Source organism: Amblyomma americanum, chromosome 2 (assembly GCF_052857255.1).
Source record: "Amblyomma americanum isolate KBUSLIRL-KWMA chromosome 2, ASM5285725v1, whole genome shotgun sequence".
Taxonomy (NCBI): Eukaryota; Metazoa; Arthropoda; class Arachnida; order Ixodida; family Ixodidae; genus Amblyomma; species Amblyomma americanum.
In genome coordinates this window covers 215,506,050-215,527,473 of record NC_135498.1, presented here as the reverse complement: position 1 = coordinate 215,527,473, position 21,424 = coordinate 215,506,050, and the positions used below count along the sequence as shown (strand labels likewise).

General features: G+C 50.2%; 1 protein-coding gene across 5 annotated transcripts in view; it reads left to right on the top strand.

Moving 5' to 3' along the window:
* The window catches only part of Exn (Ephexin), a 140,938-nt gene that overhangs the window by 102,642 nt on the left and 16,872 nt on the right, over positions 1-21,424 (top strand). For 4 of the 5 annotated variants that reach the window (XM_077655704.1, XM_077655702.1, XM_077655703.1 and 1 more), the window contains 3 exons: positions 4,223-4,789; positions 6,398-6,831; positions 12,294-12,373. In XM_077655704.1, the coding sequence (XP_077511830.1) occupies positions 4,223-4,789; positions 6,398-6,831; positions 12,294-12,373 (1,081 nt within the window). The remainder of the gene's footprint in view (positions 1-4,222; positions 4,790-6,397; positions 6,832-12,293; positions 12,374-21,424) is intronic. The other variant, XM_077655705.1, reaches the window with a different exon arrangement.

Below are 21,424 nucleotides of genomic sequence, written 5' to 3'. Positions count from 1 at the left end.
TGTACGAGCTTGCATGGCAGTGGCAGTAAATGCGCAGCTTGTGTCACTCGTGGAATAAATCTAATGACGTGCTGAGTGCCTGATTTATTTATAATTATTAATGTCCTTTTTTTCTCAACACCTGTGCACAGTGGAGCACACACTGCCCAATCTGTAGCAGTCCAAAAGCAGTGCAACTTTCCTGTCGTGGTAGTGGGATCTTTTGTTCCCCCTGCATTTTCAAGTTCTCAGCTTCTGGCTACCCGACAGGGAACACAGGGGCTGCCTCTCTAAACTGCTTCACTGGAATCGGAAGGCTGATTTATTTTTATTTATTTATGAGATACTGCAGGAGTGTTGTCTGTCAAGGCAGGAGAGCGAAAATGCGTAGGGGAATGCCACTGGTCATGGCATTGGACAGTAGAGTAGTATGACAGATTCGTACTACAATAATAAGATTGAAGAATGCAGTGAGACTACAGCAAACAGCTGCCGAGCTAACAACGCATCCATCGAGGAGGATGAGAAAAGCGAGAATGGTTAGGTAGAGTGGTTCATTCGGAAACTGTCCTTGGAAAAAATGAAAACTACTCATATTGGTGCGTGCAAAAATAGGTTTAAGGCTAAAGCTATGCTTATAACGTGAGGCTCGTATAGAATCTGGCGATCAAGTTTTCAGGTTGGATACCAGGTCGGGAGAAGTATAATGACTATACAACAAGTTGAGGCAGGCTTTCTTCTATCAGTGGTTTTAACTCGTCAAGCTTCAACAGCATGTGCTCCTGGCTTTGTCATTGCTCCGTAAATGAGATCCCATTTGTTGTGCCACTGAGCCCTATGCTGTAGTCTGCATTGCCACAGGTACACTGCACGGTGGAGAAATCAAGAGAGCTGGAGCTCCAAAGCGCGAGCTATGACAGCTTGAGCACACAAGCCTAAACGAGTGGTTGTACAAGTGTTTGTGTGGAGGCGGCTGAAACATCAAGCTGGGTGGTCACGAGGGAACAAGTGTGCTGGAGGCTTTTTATGTTAGGCAGTGCTGGCTCATCCTGAGTAGTGCAGTGCTTTACCTTCGTGGGTGTTTGCAAAAGCATTTTTTTCCTTGGCCTTCCGTGTGTTGGTGCATTCCTGTGGTGTGCAGGGCATTTTAGGCCGTATTACCTTCTGCAGCCACCCCTTACATTTATTGTCTCATCAGTACAATGCATCTTGTGCAGAATTAACCTGTCTGGTTCCTTGCGCCACCCTTCTTTTTAGGGGTGCACTGCACTTTTCCAACTAAAGTGTTGTTGTTTATGGTTTTTGGCTTTCCCCCAAACTAAGCTGGTCTCTGCTATTTCGGTAGCTCACGATGTCCTTGGAGAGCTTGGTCTTGATGGAAGCATTGTGTTCTGTCTAAAGGCCCCCTAGTTGATACGTGGGATGACCTGCAGCAGTTGCTCTGGGAACTCTGTTGGCCCACTTTGGCAACAGGTGTGGAACCTCCCTTGTGAGGGAGAACAAAAGAAGCTCTCATGTGGACTGCACTCCTGCACCATTTCCCTCCACCCTGCAGCCTCTAGAAATGTGTGCCTCATATCCACAATGAGACTGCCAGATTTGGAGGGTTTGGTTTGGCTTATGAGGGTTTAACGTCCCAAAGCAACTCAGGCTATGAGGGAAGTGAAGGGCTCCGGAAATTTCGACTGCCTGGGATTCTTTACAGCGTGCACTGACATTGCATAGTACATGGGCCTCTAGAATTTCGCCTCCATCAAAATTCGACTGCCGCGGCCGGGATTTGAAAGGGGCATAGCTGTTGCCAGATTGCCACGGGAAACTTGTGGCTGGGAAAGGAGAACATTGTGCACTAACGTTCAAATGGGAGTGCCGTCACACCTCACTTAAATGGCACGTGAGATGCATTGAGTGCTTCCAGAGAGAAGGGTTGGGGAAAGGAGGATGCAGTCAGTCATTGCTTCCACATGTATAGTGACTGTGCCACATGTCTTAGCATCTGTTCTTTGGTTCCTTCTACTCTGACTCTTCCGTCTGCATCCAGCAGCGACAGTGGTTCAACTGGTGCTGTTGTCACATGACAGTGACAGCAACGAATAACAGATGAGTAGACTGATGTAGCACTGAAATGAACTTTATTGCACTTGCTTGCACTCAGACAACAACCCGGCGATGGCAACAAGCGTGCTCAGCAGTCGTCCAAGGACAGAATCCCCGCCACTATCAACCACGCTGAGTTTAAAGCTGGCATTTGTCCAAGGACAGAATCCCTGCCACTATCAACCACGCTAAGTTTAAAGCTGGCAAGGAACATTTGAGTTAGCGTGCCACAAGCAACTACAACAATCACAATGTGGAAGCAACTCAGTTGCACGCAGCTGTGATCATTTGAGATAAATCTGGTCACGTCTTACGTCACAAACAAAATGACAGAGCCGTGTGCTGGTGGTTTTGAGCATGACCAAACAAACAGCACTATGCAGTGTGCCGTCATCCTTCCTGAGTGGTTGCTAGGGGGAGCTGTGGTTTTGTATCCAGACGCTGAACATGCAACTCCAAGAGTGTGGGCCATGCAGCCAGCCTTCACTGTACAAGTATCAGTCAAAAGCCAGCATTTAGTGCCATCCATGCCTTTGTCACCAGAGAGATGGCTTTTTGCCATCAGGTCTCTTTCTTGGTCGTGTTTTTCCTTACTGATTTCACACGTATTCTCGGCACTTGCAATGTGTGTACACCTCGCTCACTTTGTTCTCGAGGCATATTGTCGTTTGTCAACATGCGTGCAGCATGCTTTCTTTCAGATTTGCCCATCTCTGGCACCTATCCAATGCTGGGCTCACAAAAGCACTGACCTTGTTTGATGATGGCACAGCACATGTGGAGGTTCAGAGTGATTCGTTTGCACACAAGTGGCAGGATGTACAAAAACCTGCTGTGGCCTTTAGGATCATGAGCTATTAGGAGTTAGACAAACAAAGTCAGTATTTTTTTTTTTCGGCACAATTTTTCATGGGTGGCAGTTCCCTCCACTGAATTAAAAAATTAGTTTGGCAACTGCACTGCCAGGCACTTGAGTCCTTCCGTCTAAAAATGGTACTCGGACCACACAAGTGGTGTTATAGTGTTTCTCACTGTGCACAAGTAGCTCAGGAGAGTAACCGGTGTGAACAGTACAGTCAGCATTAATGAGCAGGCAGCTTGATCACATTGTTTTGCACCACTACTGTACACTAGCCGAACAGGGTGTGTAAACTTGCGATTACAGGAGCATAAGACACCTTTCTAGGTTAACCAGGGAAGGCATTTGACAGTTATTTTGCACACTTGCAACAAATATAAGCTGATTTTGCACCATGTGACTATTTTGGGGTAGGCAAGGATCGAATAGGAGAGGGAAATTTTAGGTTGGGGGGGGGGGGGGGGGGGTAGTTGGTTTAACGTCCTAAAGGGACGCCATAGTGGAGAGCTCTGGAAATTTTAACCACATGCACTGACATCGCATAGTACATACGCCAGCATTTTGCCTCCATGCAAATGTGACCGCTGCGGCAGGGACTGCCCGGCGTCAAACCTGCGTCTTTTGGGTCAACTGGGACAAAAATTCAGGAGAAAAACAGAGCTAAGCGACACCAGAGCATGTGTGTGATGTGGAGGTGGTGAAAATATGCCTGTGTGGACGCATTTGAAGCCTGTCTGCATCAACCACTACACCCTTGTGTTCCAATGTGACAGAAGCTGAGCTGCGTGCAATTAAGGGGCACTAATTGCCCTGACACTGGTTGTTGGTAAATGCCAGCCTGCTGTACACAATAGAAGCAAGACAATGATCCGGATATGGAGCGCAGACTTGAAGCTTACTGTCGCAGCATGTCACCAGTAGGTAAGCAGGAAATGAGAAACGTCAATGGTGACAACTGTAAGGTAACCTGAGCTATGTGCGAACTCGGTGGGAATGCAAGCTTGTTTAGTGAAGGCAGTCAGTGGGGCATAGCAGCCAATGAGAAACGAGAGCCATTTGTCATAAGCAGGCAGTTTTGTTGTGGCAGCTGCAAAAATTCGTGTGAATATCAATTTTCATTGATTTTCAAAGGCTGATGCATGTGCTACTTTTTTGGAAACTGGTTGTGCAAGGACTGTGGCTGTTGTGCAGGGGGTCCAGCATTGGAACCCAACTTGCAGCCCCAAGGGGTGGCAAGGTAGCACCCCTTTTGTTGTCGGTGCAAATGATGTGGTCTCCCCCATGCAGGTCCGAGAGAGCGGCGTGCTGGAGCGGCTAACGGATGCTGAGCAGCGCCACCAAGAAGCCCTTTACGAGGTGCTCACCTCTGAGGCGTCATACCAGCGCAGCCTGCGCCTCCTGTGCGACCACTTTGCCCCGGGGCTGCGTGGCGTGCTTGTGCCACGCGAGTGGGACGCTCTGTTTGGAGGGCTCCCCCCACTGCGGGAGGCCAGTGAGGGCCTCCTGGCGCGCCTCGAGGGGGCCTGGGACAATGAGGTCCCGCTGCTGAGCGAGCTGAGGGTGTGCAGCGTGCTGCGCGAGCACGTGTCGCGGCATGGCGCAGCCTATGTGCGCTACTGCTCACACCAGGGCCACCAGGAGAAGCTACTCCAGGAGCTGAGCGTGTCGCGGCCCGACGTGGCAACGCAGCTGCGCGAGCTCGAGGCTGCCTTGCAGTGCCAGGGCCTGCGGCTGCACTCATTCCTGCTGCTGCCCATGCAGCGTGTCACCAGGCTGCCCCTGCTGGTGGACGCCCTGCTACGGCACGTGCCCAACAGCGCTGCTGCAAGAGACGCCCTCGGCGCACTCAACCAGGTGCAGTTGCAAGAAAATATTGGAGCTCTTTAGGACAGAGGGGGCATTCAAGTCTTTGACATGCACGTGTTATCCATCAGCTCCCACCTTTATCTGTCACCTGCATCTCTTTAATCCTGCAAATTAATTACTGAAAGTTGGCAATTCTGTGCTCTGTCTTCATCTGCTGTCCTCATCTTGAGTTGCGCTATATTTTTGAAGGTAAGCCATATCTGTGGCACAGCTCCACTTGGGCTTCAGACATCCATACCAGGACCCCCCCCCCAAGTTTTCTCTCGAAAAGTGTCCCCAGATTTGTGTTTGTGTTGCGAGTTATTTTCTTCGAAAAAAAACAACAACGAATAGTTTAGCTTGGGGCTAATCACGAATTATCGTGTGCTAGCACAGTTGGGCCTGGTTTTGAATGGCTCAGCTTGACCCTCTATGGTTTCGCTTAATTTGAACTGGCTTACCTTGGTTAATATATCGTGTGATGTAAGTTTGTGTGGTATTGCATCATTTTAGACTTGTACTGCCATAGAATTGGCCAATATCTACATTCAGAGATCCCTGGGAGTCCTCGTACCACTCCTGGTGCAGTGGTGCAGCAATTACATGATGCGCCACTGCCCTGTAATCGCAGGTGCTGCCGTTGGTAGGGCTAGTGAGACCTAGGTTGTTCTTCCCAAAGAAACTCTCGCAACAAATCATTAATTAAAAGACAAACAGAAAACAGCTTTTTGGCAGAGTGGAAGCGCTAGTGCTGGCACAGTAAAAAATACAACTCTTTGGATGATATTCAGGTGAACACTACATCCACCAGAAACTGATACATGTGAGCTAATGGCTGGCCACGTTTCATCATGAACACTGGGTCAAGGCTAGGCTCCACAGCTCTTGGGCTGTTTTAATTCTAAGCTGCTTTGTTGTGTTTTGCCAACAGTGTGCTGCACTGCACTAAGCGAGTTAAAAATAACGCGAGTTCACTTCTCTCAAATAACTGGACGCTTCACGTTAAATAAATTTTGAATGGCTACTTGCCAGGTGTTGGTTGTGCAGCAATTCTGATAATAATGGATTCTCTGGTCACTTGTGTCAGTGTTGGCCGAGCTAGAAGCGAGTGAGACGTTTTGATATTGTCACGGAAGGACCAGAAGACCCACACGAAGCAGAACCACACAGCTCGGTGAGGCAAACGACTGAATGTTGGCTGCTCAGCCGTTTATTTCAGCTCCCTCGCCTCGAGGAGATGCGTGCTCGAGAACAGCACAGAGACGAAGAGCTCACCTTGTCAATATGCTCCATGACAGTTGTGTCAGTTTGCAGCTATAACTCTGTGCAGTTGACCATGAAGTCTTCTACAGGCATGCCTGCGCCTTGATTAGTGCTTGTAGTGCAGTTGGTATCGGAATACTCCAGGAATGGACTGTGTTGCGTTGTTATCTCTGCTAGCATCCATGCGTCTTTTTGACTGTGGAGTTCTCGCCTCTGCCCTGTGTCACTTGCACTGATGTAATCTTGTACAACCTGCGTTGTCACAGACAGTGTTTTTACACGCACGGCTTTGCAGAGCTTTGCACCTTTTTCTGCAGCACAGTGCCCTCGTAGTGACAAAGCTTTCCCTTGCAGGTGGTAGCCGACTGCAATGAGGGTGCACGCAAGATGGCTCGCATGGAGGAGATGCTGCACCTGTCCCGTGCGCTTGAGTTCCGTGAGTGCCGGGCCGTGCCCCTCATCTCATCCAGCCGCTGGCTGGTCAAGCGGGGCCCCCTGGTTCGGGTGTCGCTGGACAGCCGCCGGCGAACCTGGGGCCGCCTGGTGCGCTGTGCGCGCCACTCGCTGCACTTGTTCCTCTTCACGGACTTGCTGCTGGTGACGCGCCGCAAAGGAGACGACTACTACGTGGTGCTCGACCACTGCCCCCGCAACATGGTGCAGGCATGCGCGGAGCCACCTGCGTTGCCGCCGCGTCTGCCTGACTGCTGTCACCACCTGTTCCAGCTGACCTTGCTGCAGAACAGCGCAGGCCGCACCATCGAGATGCTGCTCGCGGCCGAATCTGAGTGAGTGTGCTGGGTGGATATAAAGCGAGGGGAATGTGCATTGTGCAGTGTTTTCTGACAGGACGCACTCGTCATGGGCTTTTTGCTGTTTGTGTAATGAAGCCTCTTTAGAAGACTTCACCATATTTTTGCATATTTTTCTGAAACAGTGCGCGGAAGGCATTTAATAACTTGACCTTTGGATGGTTCGGGCATTTCTTCCAGTCCCTTGAAATCCAAATTAATGAGGTCTTATTACCAGTCATGTGATTTTTAGTTGCCAGTCACCTTGGTTTATGGATTTCATTTTGCTCTTCGTTTTGCACCACCACACTGCAGGTTGCACACTGTTATTCAGTGCAGTCGAGAAGCATGCATTTTTGTGCATGTCATTTGTTTTAATGCGACAGAATTGGGAGGGTCATGAAGGCAAAAACTGTCCAGTGCCAGCCCCTGTCCTTGTGAAGCCTCCACCTGCCAACCCTGGTAGGTGGAGAGGGAAATCCCCCTCTCCACTTGTAAGGAAGAGGAAACCAGACTAAGGATGACCCAGCAGAAATGAATAAAAGAAGCCATATCTGCTGGAAATGCAAGAAGAAAAAAATAGGAATTGAAATAGATTGGCAAGTGAAAGAAAAATAATGTCACATTTCCTCCTCATCAGTCCCTAAATTATTTTTTTATGGTACTGTGTCGGTCTAGTTTTGTTTAATTTCAGCTGCAAATACCATGCTCTATATAAAAAAAAAAGATGCCAGCATTTGCCAAATATCTTTTTCTGATGAAGTGTTGGTAACACGAAGACATAAGGACACAGCAGTGAAGTGGACGAGCGCTCGTCCCGTCCACTTCACTGCTGCGTCCTTGTGTCTTCGCGCGCTCGTCCCGTCCACTTCTCTGCTGCGTCCTTGTGTCTTCGCGCTACCAACACTTCATCATGGCCTACCAACAGGCCCAAATTGCTACCCTATTGGACCATATACAGTGGAACCCCGTTAATACGTTTTTCACCGGACCACGAAAAAAAAACGCAACAGTGAGGAAAGGTCCGAAAATTAATGAAAACAGTGCAGCTTTGCCTTGAAACAATTTATTTCGACATCAAGTGAGCTTAGGCCTTAAAAAAATCGAGAATGGTAGATTGCCGTTTTTTCCGCTCGCTGGAAAACACCACACGTTTCTCGATGGCCTGGAAAGCCGCATTGCTCTCAGCGTCTCTTTGAGGTGTGACGTACCTGCGGAGGAGGTCCAGAGCCGCGACGGCTTCTCCAAAGCTCGGGTCCGCCAACTCCCCGGAATCATGCGGCTCGTGCTCCTCGTCGTCATCACAGTCTGAGGCTCCACTCACAACCGAGTCTGCAACGATCTCGGCGATACTCTGACACTCGGACGTCACGACAGCAGCATCCACGGCGACGTAGCCGTCATACGTGACTCCCGTGGCACCCAGCGCATTCAAAGCTTCACTCAGCTCTTGATCATGAGAGGCTGCTTCCGTCTCTTCAGCTTCCGTGGCAGTTTCCTCTCCGCCGTCCATGCGAAAGCCACACCGCGCGAAGCAGTGCTGTGCAGTTGACGCGCTCACTGCAGTCCACGCTGAAGCGGCATTCCCTTGTATCTCGGCACGCTTCGAGACGATGCTGTTAAGCGTCGAGGGTGGCAGACCAAGATCCTTGGCGATGTCGACTCTTTTCCGCGCTGGCTGCCTGTTGACTGCGTTGAGAACATCCAGCTTTTCCTCAAAGGAAAGCGCCTTGCGCTTGCGCGACGCCATCAAAGGACGACAAATCGCTCGCGGTGTTAGCGAGGCCCGACGAGGCGTAGGCAGCGTAGGTGTTGACGGGAGGACACGGACGACTCGGATGGGTTGAACCGCACAAACAAATAAGACTGGATTAGCGAGGCCTGACGAGGCGTGGGCAGCGTAGCTGTTGACGGAAGGACACGGACGACGCGGATGGGTTGAACCGCACAAACAAAGACTGGATTGCTGCGGGCCCGCGGGTTTTACTCGCTTCGGCTGACGAGGCAGTGGCCATCTAGTGGCAATCTCTCCAACTCGCCTGCGGCTTTTTATGGCCTCCGAGATTACCCACGCGCGTGCAAGGGGGTGATCTCGGAGGCCATGGTGTTGTAGCCAATTCCGTAGCCAAGCCTGGCCAAGACTCGTCAAAATGGCGGTTGGCGCGCGTTGCCCGGCCGGGTTCGGGGTGCCAGGTTGCGACGTATCATGCGGGAACGTTTTCACAGCTACAACGTAACAGCGGGGTAACCCAATACATTGGATCCTATGGGAGCTATGCCAGGACCGGACGAAAACGACGTAACAGCCGGGAAAATGCAGCAGTGAGGAACGTAACAGGGGGGGTCTACTGTATCTTTTTCTGAAATTTCTTTAATACTGAACAGATATTCGACATTCATTTCGATATTCGGAGGCATTTTTCCTTCATATCATATTTGAAAATCTAAAGGAGGAGAGACAGCAAATTTTAGGTGTGTTTCCTCCTTCAGAATGATGCACAACGCATTTGAAAACATAGGAAGCCACGTGGTCTTTGCCAACGAGCGGTAAATAATTTATAATTGAATTCTTTTCTCTCGCGCTGCTTTGGTTTCGGTTTTGACAGCCAAACAACTGCTTTGACATACAAGACGCATTCAGGCCACACAAGGCATTCAAAAACTTCAGTAAAGTTGCTGCTTTCTTCGTTTCAATTCACATCAACTCTTAACGCAAACCTGCTCAAAAGTTGGGGAGTACCAAATAATCTACAAGCAGCGATTATCGTGCAGCTTTTCCATGCCTCACGTGATCTGCACATGTCATGTACATCGCAGCCACCGTTGGGTTTTGAAACTGAAATCACACGAGAAAAAAATTCAGTTACATATTATTCAGCTGCTGTAGGTGAATTCTACGCGACCTGTGTACACCATTGTCCAGCGCATCACTCCAAAGAAAAAAGATGTGCATCCAGAAATTTGATGTCTCTACTCCTTTAAATACCTGCACACCCCTACTTTCCACCCTAGCTTGCTTTTTGAAGAAAATGTACTTGTTGTCTCTTCGTGTACTTTTATATTTTTGAAAACAGCAAAGCTTCTAAGCAACCAATGATTCTTTTAAAGAAACGAGATTTTTTTTTTCATCTCAAAAACAGACATGTGTTTAAATATAAATATCCTTGCACACACGTAAAAGCTTTGTTAAAGGCCTACTGCATCAAAATTTTACTTTGGCTAAAATTGCAACACAAAACAAAGTGAACAAGATGAAGCCTCTGTCCGCTAGCCAACATTTTGACTAAAGGGCTTATCTTTGTCGGGACTTTTGCGGGGTATGTCATAAAACTAATTGTGACAAAGTTCCAAGCTTGTTAACTAACTATTGCTGTTGTTAAAAGTATTTATAAAGCTCTGTAGCAGACAGTGCATGCACCCAGTGGCATACCACATAAGCTGCATACGATTTACTGCTGGTGCAAGCACGGTGCAGACCCAGTTTTGTGGTGCAGGTGCAACGCATCAGCAGTGCCGTCTGCATGTGCACAACTTTGCACCTCCTTGCTAGCTAGTTTCGGGGTTCCGTGCATCACAGTGTGTCACGGTGGCACCATAACTGCACTTGCTGCTCAATCGACGGTGGCAGTGCAGGGGGCGCTTTGAGTTCAGTGCAGCGCACCATGAACTGGTGCAGGCAATGCAGTGAACCACAGCTGTAGTCGGGCAACTCACCGGGCACGATGTAGCTATGGTAAACAGAGAGCCCGCTGCAAGCCGGGCACATGAGGAGTGGACTTAATATGGATGGCATGAAGTGAGTGTGGTAAAGTTTTTCGAAATTTCAGGCCCGGTTACCAGAATGCTGTGTAGCCTTCGGGGGCTCAGCGCACATGACACACACAGATATACACACCACAAGCGTTTTTCCAAAATATGGCAAACAGTGTGCATTGTTGAGAGTATTGTAGATTCATTTTCCTTTGTGTGCCATTCTGGCGGGGCCCTTGTCTGGCTTGGTCAGAGTTAGTTGAGAGCCCACACCATCTGGGGCGATTCCAGCCAAAACAAATTGGCCCCTGATTTACCCAGTTCAGAGAAATGCGGCCTAGGTTGCTAGCACATTTGCCCTTGTTTAGCTCTTTGTTTTTCTTTGTTTATTCTTGCTTACCTTTGTCTTGATTTTACTTACATTATTTAACTTTATTTATCTTATTCTTGGCAGTTGTGATTTTCCACTTGCGTTACATGCAGACACATGGTGAAGAGTGTACGTAGGAAAAGCAGCTAGCCCATCTGCCACCTAGGTCACATGACTTTGTGACTTCATCACAACCATGGCAAGTGGCAGTTAATTTAATAATTGGTCTTACTTGAAACTACGCCACAACACATAATAGCTTTTTCGCCAGTGACCCACTGAGTGCCAGTGCACTAAAGCAAAGTTTTTGTAAAAGCTGCATTACCAGCTCAATCTCTCAGCAGTGGCCAAAGGATGAAAACCGATGCAGCGCAACAAGAATTGGCTCCTGTTAGCAGGCATTCGACCGCAGTGCCATCAGTTCATGCAGCTGGCATTCACGTCACTCACAGCACATGCTTGAAATGTGTACCCATTCACTGTGGTTTTTATGGGCAGCAGCGAATCGCCAAAACTGCACAGTTTGTGGCTCTGAGTATTCCCATTTCTACATCATTTCTGGCACTTGGTACTGGTTGTTCTTCAAGTTCCGCTTTAAAAAAAATGACGCACTCACTTCTTTCACGACTGGCTTCTCTTGTGTTTGTGACTCTCTCCTGACATACTAGTAGAAAAATATCTTTTTACAGGGCAAAAAATTTCGTTGCAGTTGCCTTTAAACACTTTGTAGAAAAACTAGGTTTCGTTGTTGATGTAAGGGGAGGTACTGTATGTTACACCTTTTAAAAAGAGTCTCTCAGTTGGAATTCAGTGCTTGTGTGGTGTGTAGCTCCCTTGTCTCTGTTTTTGCACTGTGTGCTCTTCCAGCATGTAATGCACTCGGACCTCGTTTGCTGCCGGTGCCTTTGTGTGCCATTACCTGGTCACAGCATCAAGAAGGGGTTTCCACTGGTGTTTTCTTGGTCCGCGAATATCACTCTCCCGTGCGGTGCCTTGTCATTCATTGCATGCACTGCTGTGCTCACGTCTGCAAGTCTGCTTGTGTGACGGGGCAGGAGCGTCGTTTTGTACAGTGTCTTGTTAGGGACTTCTTTTGATGGTCCTCTTATTTGTGCAACTGACTTGGAGGCTGCAGTGCTTTGTGGAAGAACAATCGTGTTGTGCCACCACCTGCCTGCATGCCAGAGCGACGTGTAGAGATTGTGGCATAGTTCAGCTGGGTAGCTTGATAGATACACAGGCTGCAAGAGAGCAGCAGTCAGCCCTCTCGAGCGCTGTGCATGAGGACCACTCTTGTAAAGCAGAGTTTGAGGGGGGCTCCTTCTTGCTGTGTTGGCAGGAGTGACAAGGCCCGGTGGATGGACGTGCTGACACCCATGGTGTCCAGTGACCCCGATGAACGCATCTACGAAGAATGGGGTAAGTGGGAAACACCCTGGCTTGTGCACACTGGCTCTTCCAGGCTAGACGCTTGTAGCAGCAGTGCTGTCCTCATGCCATGTCAGACGGTGACATGCAGCTGAACTTAGCCAGAGCCTTGCACTGGTGCCATGTGCTTTTTTTTTTTTTTGTAATTCTCATAAAAACTGTTTTCTCAAAGTTAATTTTTATTTATCACACAACACCAATGAATAGCAGAACCTTACCGATACTTTCTCGGTTCATACGCTCAAATTTGCAGGAAATAAAAATGTCCCATAGAGCTACACAATTTTTCCTCCGGTTAATGCGTTCCTGGATAACTCAATTTCCCGGCCACTAAGTTCAGAATTCTGGCAAATGCTGGTCATTTAAGTACAGCAACAAAACACGCATGTGTAAACATACACAAGTAGGCCGAATCTGGGTGCACACGATACAAAAGAGCTAGGATCAGCTGTGGTGGTTTCTCTGCATTACACAAGTGCAAAAAGGGGAAGGCATCTGAAAACAAATGAAAGGGACGCGACATGAAGAGGAGAAACGCAGCGACCTCTTCGCAGTGCCTAACGGCAAGGCGGCAAAGCATCCAAGAACTACAATGATGTGCTTGCATACGAGTGAACAGGATCTGAGCAATGGTGCTGCGACAATTGGCCGCCAAGGTGATTTCCTGGCAGTGCATGAATGAAAGGAGGCAAAGCATCTGAAAACATGGATGAGATCCCAGCTACTTTCGCCACTGGCGCCTACGGATCGGATGCATTGCAAAGTTTCTTCCATGCTTGTAGAGGATCCGATTCCGGCGCCGCTGTGAACCTCTCCTCACCGCAGCCACCGGATTTTTATGATTGTAGTGCCGGCCTCCTTGGTGCGGCAGGCACATGAAATGAAGGATCAGTTTCACCGCTGCTACGCTTCTCGGCGGTGGCCGTAATGCTTCGCTCTTGGCATTTATGCGTGTCTGTCTATAGTGACGCATCTCGTGCCCCTATAGCTTGGTGACCCGGACGTTAAAAAATACGCGATGGAAGACGAAGTGAACATTGCAGCGTCCAGCAATGACTCCCCGGCTCCACAGCCTCAGCCAACCATCACAGCCAAAGTTCCAGCCCCCAGTGCAGCCATTTCGAACGTCCAGGTGCGGCTGCCGCCATTGTGGCCGAAGAACCTCACCGTGTGGTTTACGCAGGTCGAAACCCTCTTCGATCTGCGACGCATCACATCGCAACGCGCGATGTACCTCCACGTTGTCTCAGCACTTTCTTCGGAGGTAGCCGATGAATTCGACGACGTCATGAGAGCTCCACACCCGGCCATTTCAAGGCCACGGTGCTGACGTGCAAAACAGTAAAAAACAGTGTCGGAGAGAAGCCGCCTGCAGCAACTCCTTAATGCGGGGGAACTTGGCGATCGCCATCCGTCGCAGCTATTACATCAGATGCGACAGCTACTCGGCACCCATACTCAAGACGCGGAGAGCCCACTGCTGCGTGAGCTATTTCTGCAATGCTTGCCTCAGACATTTGTCGTGGTTTTGGCCGCTGCGGACGATATGCCTCGCGACAAACTGGCAGAGCTCACGGACCGCGTTAACGACTACTCCAGCGCAAGCTCCATGGCGTCTTCGGCTACGCTGACATCGGAACTCGAGCCCCGGCAGTCTCTGCTCGAGGAGAAAATTGACCGACTGATCGACTCCATGGCAGCAATGCAGACTTCCACGCTTCACAACTCTCGACCAGGTCGCAGTGGCTCAAGCTCACGATCCCATTCCCGCTCAAGACCCAGCTCGGATGGCTACTGCTGGTCTCACACCAAGTTTGGTGACAACGCTGCGAAATGTCGGCAGCCCTGTCGCTGGCAGGGAAACACGAAGTCACTAATGGCGGCGCGCGGCTCAACAGCTACGGTAAGCGACCTCTTCTACATCACAGACAGGATCGCAGGACATTGCTTTCTAGTGGACATCGTCTGCCTCCTGCCTCAACCGACAACATTGCCCGAGAACTGCGCCTTTGCAGGCTGTGACTACATCCACAATCGCAACTTTTGGCCAGCGCTCTCTCACCATTGACTTAGGCCTGCGCCGCACATTTCGGTGGATTTTTGTCGTCGCTGACGTGCGCTTCGCCATACTAGGTGCGGACTTTCTTACCAGCTTTGGTTTGAACGTGAATCTCTGCTCGTGTCAACTTGTGGACTGTGCGACCAACCTGTATGTACAAGGTATTGTCGCACCTGTGTCCGGCCCAACGCAAGCAGCTCTGTATTCGCCAACATCAGCGTTTGCCTGGATCCTCTCTGAATTTCCGGAACTTAAGAAACCCAGCAATCTGGAACTCCCAGTGCGACACACTGTGACACACCACATCGTCACCACGGGATCTCCTGCGTCCTGTAAGCCATGACGCCTTGCTGAAGACTGCCTCGCCACAGCTCGCAGGGAATTTGACCACATGCTGCAGTTAGGCATCATCCACCCTTCGTCAAGCAGCTGGTCATCTGCACTGCACATGGTGCCCAAGCGTGACCCTGGAGACTGGCGCCCTTGTAGAGACTACCGTACGTTGAACGCCCGCACAGTCGCCGACCGGTACCTGCTTCCCCACATTCGCGACTTTGCTGCCACTCTTGCTGGAAGTACCATTTTTAGCATGATTGTTCTAGTCAAAGCATATCATCAAATTCCTGTTGAACCAACGGACATACCGAACACTGCTATCACCACCTCTTTCAGCCTTTTCGAGTACGTCCGCATGCCTTTTAGCTTACGGAATGCTGGCCAAACTTTTTAGCGCTTTATAAATGAAGTCACCCGTGTACTACACTTCGCTATTGCCTATCTTGATGACCTGATAGTAGCCAGTTCACCCGAGCAGCACGATGATCATCTGCGGTTGGTGTATTTATGACTCCAGGAGCATGGCTTGGCCATCAACACAGCAAGGTGTGTCTGTTGTTGCCAGCGTCGAATTTCTTGGGCACCTTGTCACCTCTGAGGGAATCCAACCACTAGACAGGAAAGTTCAAGCCTTGCGCGATTTTCCGCTCCCCACATCACTTCGCAAGCTCCGTGAATTTCTCGGGCTCCTGAACTTTCACCGTCGCTTCCTGCCTAATATAGCCTGCATTATTCTTCCTCGGACTGACATGCTGAAGTCTCTAAAGACCTCATCTGCATCCTCGGACTGGACACCCGAAGCAGACTCCGCCTTCCAAGAGGCCAAGAATGCCCTGGCGCACACCACCCTCCTTGTGCACCCTCTAACCGACACACCCATGCAGTGATCACTGACACCTCCTCTCATGCCATTGGCACAGTTCTGCAACAATTCCAGCAAAATGCGTGGTGCCCACTCGGTTTGCAGAAGTTGAAGCCGGCAGAAACTGGGTACAGCACATTCGACCATGAACTCCTGGCTGTCTACCTTGGCATTCGTCACTTCCGCCATCTTCTCGAAGGCACCATGTTCCACGTGCTTACGGATGACAAGCCACTGACATTCACTTTCCATTGCAACCACAGCACGCACAATCCTTGGCAAGTTCGGCATCTGCATTTTACCTCCGAATTCATCGCTGACCTATGGTACATCGAAGGACCCGCCAATGCGGCCGCCGATGCACTATCACGTGTCGATGCGCTTTCTGCTCGTGCTGTGGACTTCAAGGTAATCGCAGAGGCACAGCATAACGACAGCGAGCTTCATGACCTGCATGCAGGGTCCACATCTCTATCGTTTCCTGACGTGCCACTGCCATTCTCCTCTGACACGATCGTCTGCGACATGTCAACCGTTTGTGCCGTCCTCGCACCGTCGTCAAGTCTTTGACAAGCTCCACGACTCGAGCCATCCCGGCGTTTGTGCAACTCAGTGCCTCATCGCTTCCCGCTTTGTATGGCTCGGCATCAACGCTGATGTCCGCCGCTGGGCTCAGTGCTGCCAACATGCAAAGACGACCCGCCACACCAAGTCGCCACTCCAGCCCTTCCGCCTGCCCGAGTCACGCTTTGACCATGTACACATTGACATTGTCGGCCCGTTACCTTCATCACGTGGTAAACACTACATCCTCACCTGCGTTGACCGCTACACGCACTGGCCTGAGGCGTTCCCTGTATACGATTCTGAGGCCTGAGGCGTTCCCGGTATACTGTAGGCATTCCCGGTAAACGGCGCCCACCGTGGCATCCGTTTTCGTTGTCGGTTGGATCACTCGTTTCGGCTGTCCCAGTGTGGTAACAATCGATCGCGGACAACAATTTGAAAGTGATCTGTTCAAAGCGCTAACAAGCATCCTCGGCATCCGCCACATACACACAACTGCATACCATCCGTCACCGAATGGAACGGTTGAAAGGCTTCACCGTCACTTGAAGGCCACCCTCATAGCTTGCGGCGCTCGAACTTCATGGGTCAACGAACTTCCCCTAGTCCTGTTGGGTATTCGTTCGGCAATAAAAGAGGACCTATGGTGCACTACTGCTGAAATGGTCTACGGGACAACTCTACGCCTACCCGGAGAATTCTTCGCCCCACCTGCAGCCCCCAACCTCACGCCTCCTGCCTATGTTGAGCAACTTCGCTTGCTCTCTGAGTGCTTGCTACCTACTCCAAGTCGACAGCCTCAACGTTTTCATGAGCAAGGACTTACCCTCCTAGACTCATGCTTTCGTGCACCGCGAAGGCAACCTGCCCACCCTCACTGCACCATACGACGGCTTGTTCGAGGTGCTACAGCGCGTCGAAAAGACCTTCACTGTGTCTGTAAACGGCTGTGATAACGTGGTTGCAATCGACCGTATGAAACCTGCGTACATGGCCGACTCGTGTGTTGCACACTTTCAAATTTGCACTTTCTACTCAATTATTTAAGACCTTGGGGTGGCATGACGAGGGTGTTAATTATAATTACCCAAGAACTGCACCAGGTATAGCCAAAAATAAAAGGCATTACTGAAACTAGCGTAGCAATTCATATTTGCACTAAATTTAGTTACATATTGCATGCATAAATAACGAAAACTTTTCATTGCCGCGTCCGATCCCGGCCGCGGCAGTCGAATTTCGATGGAGGCGAAATTCTAGAGGCTCGTGTGCTGTGCGATGTCAGTGCACGTAAAAGAACCCCAGTTGGTCGAAATTTCCGGAGCCCTTCACTACGGCGTCCCTCATAGCCTGAGTCGCTTTGGGACGTTAAACCCCATAAACCAAACCAATCATTACCGCGTCCCCTGTCAAACTTGCCACGTGTCTGTTAGTAGCAGGCCTGCGGCTGCTTCTTTCCAAACAAGCTTCACTATCATGTACAACCTCATGATGCAATGAAAAAGCATGCGGCTTTTAGCACACTTAAGGTACGCTATTATAAGCACGCCAACGTGACCGCGCAGGATTGACACAACTTAACAGACTTCTTTCTACTCGAATCGAATAATTACGTCGGTCATATTAAGAAACAGTTCCAATTAAATATTAAATGCCATAAAACGCATCATTAGAACATGCTGTGCTGTTAACAAAAGAGCGCATTCCTTGGGGGCGAGTGAACCTGCCAGCGCTTCCCGTGCACACCAGCTCAAGGTGATAAATACATGTGCAGCTACACATGTGCTTTTTTTTTTTCCTTGCGCAGTTATAAGCGTACTATGCTGATTTGCAGGTGAATGGACGCAGTAACTTGCATGCTACTTTAAGTACATTGAGTGGCAGTTCCGATCGACTCCCAGACTTCGCGCTTTACTACCGCTGCCCATTCCCTGCTAGCCAGTTTCCTGATGCGGTATTTATCTGCGAGAAACCTATTGGGGCTAATTTAAATTTCCTTTTATGCTACTATAGACGGATCCAACAGTGACGCAGCTGGTCAATACATGCTGCTTCTGCAGTGCGCAGGCATGGTGCAGCCGCCGGTAGCTGCGGCAGCTGCAGTAGGCACAGGTAGGCAGAACCTGTTTTGCCTACCATGCAAAAGTCGCTGCTGACATCAGCGCCACCGCATCTTCGTGACGTCGTGGGGTGAAGGAGGTTTATAGTGATGCATCTCGCGCCCCTATAATGCTAAAGGCAGCACTAAGGTGGACTGAACTCTGTGAGCACTAGAATAAGAGCTGCTGAGGCCTTGTGCCGAGAAATGCTAATTAGAATTTTTATTGTGTCCATTCAAAGGTGCAACTCACTCACCAGTTACCATTTTCAGAGTCAGGCAATTTGGATGGTACATTTTCCCGGATAATGCATTTTTCCTCCGCATTTTTTGAAAAACATATCAGCGAGGTTTTGCTATCAGTGAGGTAGACATACCAGCGAATAGTAGGCTGAGCGTTTATGTGTTCGGGCTGTGTGAACGGTACTTTTTCGAAACTGAATCAAATATAAATCGTATTTGTCGTACTAATGTTCGACATTAGTACGGAACAGTTTTGTGCGAAACTGTTTGTCCATTTGTGCGAAATAGTAATTGCAGAAGACGCAACACTAATCTACACTTAAGCGTCGCAACACGAATTCAGTATATTAACTCTATGACCATCAAGTTATTTGTATAGGAAAAATACCTTTTGCTGTTGATGATAAAAGCAAAAAAAATTGGTCGGGGTTTAACTCCTCTTAAACCGATGTGTGACGTGCGAAAGTACTGTGAAGTAGATGGTGATGCCACAAGCAACACCATAGCAACGAGATGGCACAAACCTCAAAGCTGTAAAACTACTTTTTCGGGGGTGGCCTGGACCATATTGTTACGTGGTCCAAGGCGGGAACAACGCAAGAACGCCCCGGGCACAGCAGACAGGTCAAGAGCACAGGGCCCGCACAGAGCACAGCACAGAGCACCCAAGCCCGGAGCACGCGCACCTCCGAGACACTTCGTTCACCTCGTCTTCACCAGAATATCCGTTGCACGGCCCCCGGTCGCAAAAACACCGTCTCGGTGTAGATTAGGGCGTGGCAACGGATGGCGAGAGGTAGGGCTTGAGGCGAGAGACGTGAACGTCACGCTGAGGTGCACAGGGGGTGGTCTCGTAGGTGACAGCAGTGACCTGGCGGAGCACATGGTAAGGGCCAGCATACCGGGACAGAAGTTTTTCGCAAAGCCCAACGCGGCGTGATGGCGACCAAAGCAAGACGAGGGCTCCAGGGTAGAAAGTTACCATGCGATAGCGGCAGTCATAGTAGTCCTGCTGTGAGGCCTGCGATCTAGCCAGCTGGCGGGCGTGGTCGGCCCGGGCAATTGCGTCGTGTCCATATTCAGAAGGCGGTGAAGGAGAAGTCGGAAGCAGCGTGTCCAATGGTAATTGGGGCTCACAGCCGTACAAAAGATAGAACGGTGAGTAACTGGCAGTGTCATGATGGGAAGAATTGTAGGCGAAAGTCACATATGGAAGGGCAATGTCCCAGTCCCGATGGTCCGGGGAAACGTACATTGCGAGCATATCCGTGAGAGTGCGGTTGAGGCGCTCTGTGAGGCCGTTGGTTTGGGGATGATAGGCGGTGGTCAACTTATGTTTAGTTGTGCAGGAACGGAGAATGTCGTCGACAACTTTAGAGAGAAAGCAACGGCCGCGGTCAGTGAGAAGTTGGCGGGGTGCACCATGACGGAGGATGAGGTCGTACAGGAGAAAGTCGGCAACGTCAGTAGCAGTACTGGTGGGGAGGGCCTGCGTGATTGCATAGCGAGTGGCATAATCGGTGGCGACGTCAATCCATTTGTTTCCAGAGGTGGACTCAGGAAACGGACCCAAAAGATCCCAGCCAACAAGATAGAAAGGTTCAGAAGGCACATCAGCAGGTTGGAGCATACCCGCTGAGAGAGTGGCAGGACATTTCCGGCGCTGGCACTGGTCGCAGGCATGAACATAGCGGCGTACATACTGGCAGAGGCAAGGCCAAAAGAAGCGACAATGCACACGGGCGTAAGTACACGAGACACCCAGATGTCCAGCAGTGGGGAGGTCATGGAGCTCGTGGAGGACATCGGTGCGCAGGTGCTTTGGCACAACGAGCAGGAAGTCAGGGCCGGCGGGGTTCAGGCCTCTGCGGTATAGAGTGCCATGATGCAGCACAAACTGGTGCAGAGCAGGGTCAGATGGGGAGGAGTTGAGGCGGTCAATAATAGAGCGGAGCTCGATATCCCGTCGCTGCTCATTGCCAAAGTGAGTAATAGCAGAGAGCGAGAGCAGGTCAGCGGTGCAGTCACTGCCAGAATGGTCAGAAGAGTCAACGGGATATCGGGAGAGGCAATCAGCATTGGTGTGTAGCTGACTGGACTTATAGACCACGGTGTGGTCGTAGTCTTGTAGGCGTAAAGCCCAGCAACCTAGCCGGTCAGTAGTATCTTTCAGTGAGGAGAGCCAGCAGAGCGCATAGTGGTCGGTGACAACCGTAAAAGGGCGGCCGTACAAATACGAGCGAAATTTTCCAACGGCCCACACCATGGCCGATTCCGTGACCGCTGGCGTCAGCGCGGACTTCAGTGGGAGCGGCCACATCGAAGTGGGCTAAGACGGGCGAGGTGGTCAGCTTCGAGATTAGAGCGGCAAAGGCGTTTTCTTGTAGGGGTCCCCAGTTGAAAGTCATATCCTTTTTTAATAGATCACTGAGGGGGCAGGCGATGTCAGCAAAGCGGGGCATGAATCGGCGGAAGTAAGAGCACAGCACCAAGAAGCTCCATATGTCGTTGCAGGAACGCGGCACCGGGAAGTCTTTCACAGCTCGGATCTTAGCTGTGTCAGGGTGAACACCCGTGGCATCGACGACATGGTTCAAGATTATGATCTGGCGACGCGCGAAACGGCATTTGGAGGAGTTGAGCTGCAGGCCGGCATGACGGAACAGGGAAAGAATCTTGGAAAGGTCATCGAGGTGAGATGAAAAGCTGGGGGAGGCGATAATGACGTCATCGAAATAGCAGAGGCACGTGGACCATTTCAATCCGTGCAGAACGGCATCCGCCCATCATACGCTCGAAGGTGGCCGGCACGTTGCATAAGCCAAAAGGCATAACTTTGAACTGATACAGCCCATCAGGTGTCACAGACGCAGTCTT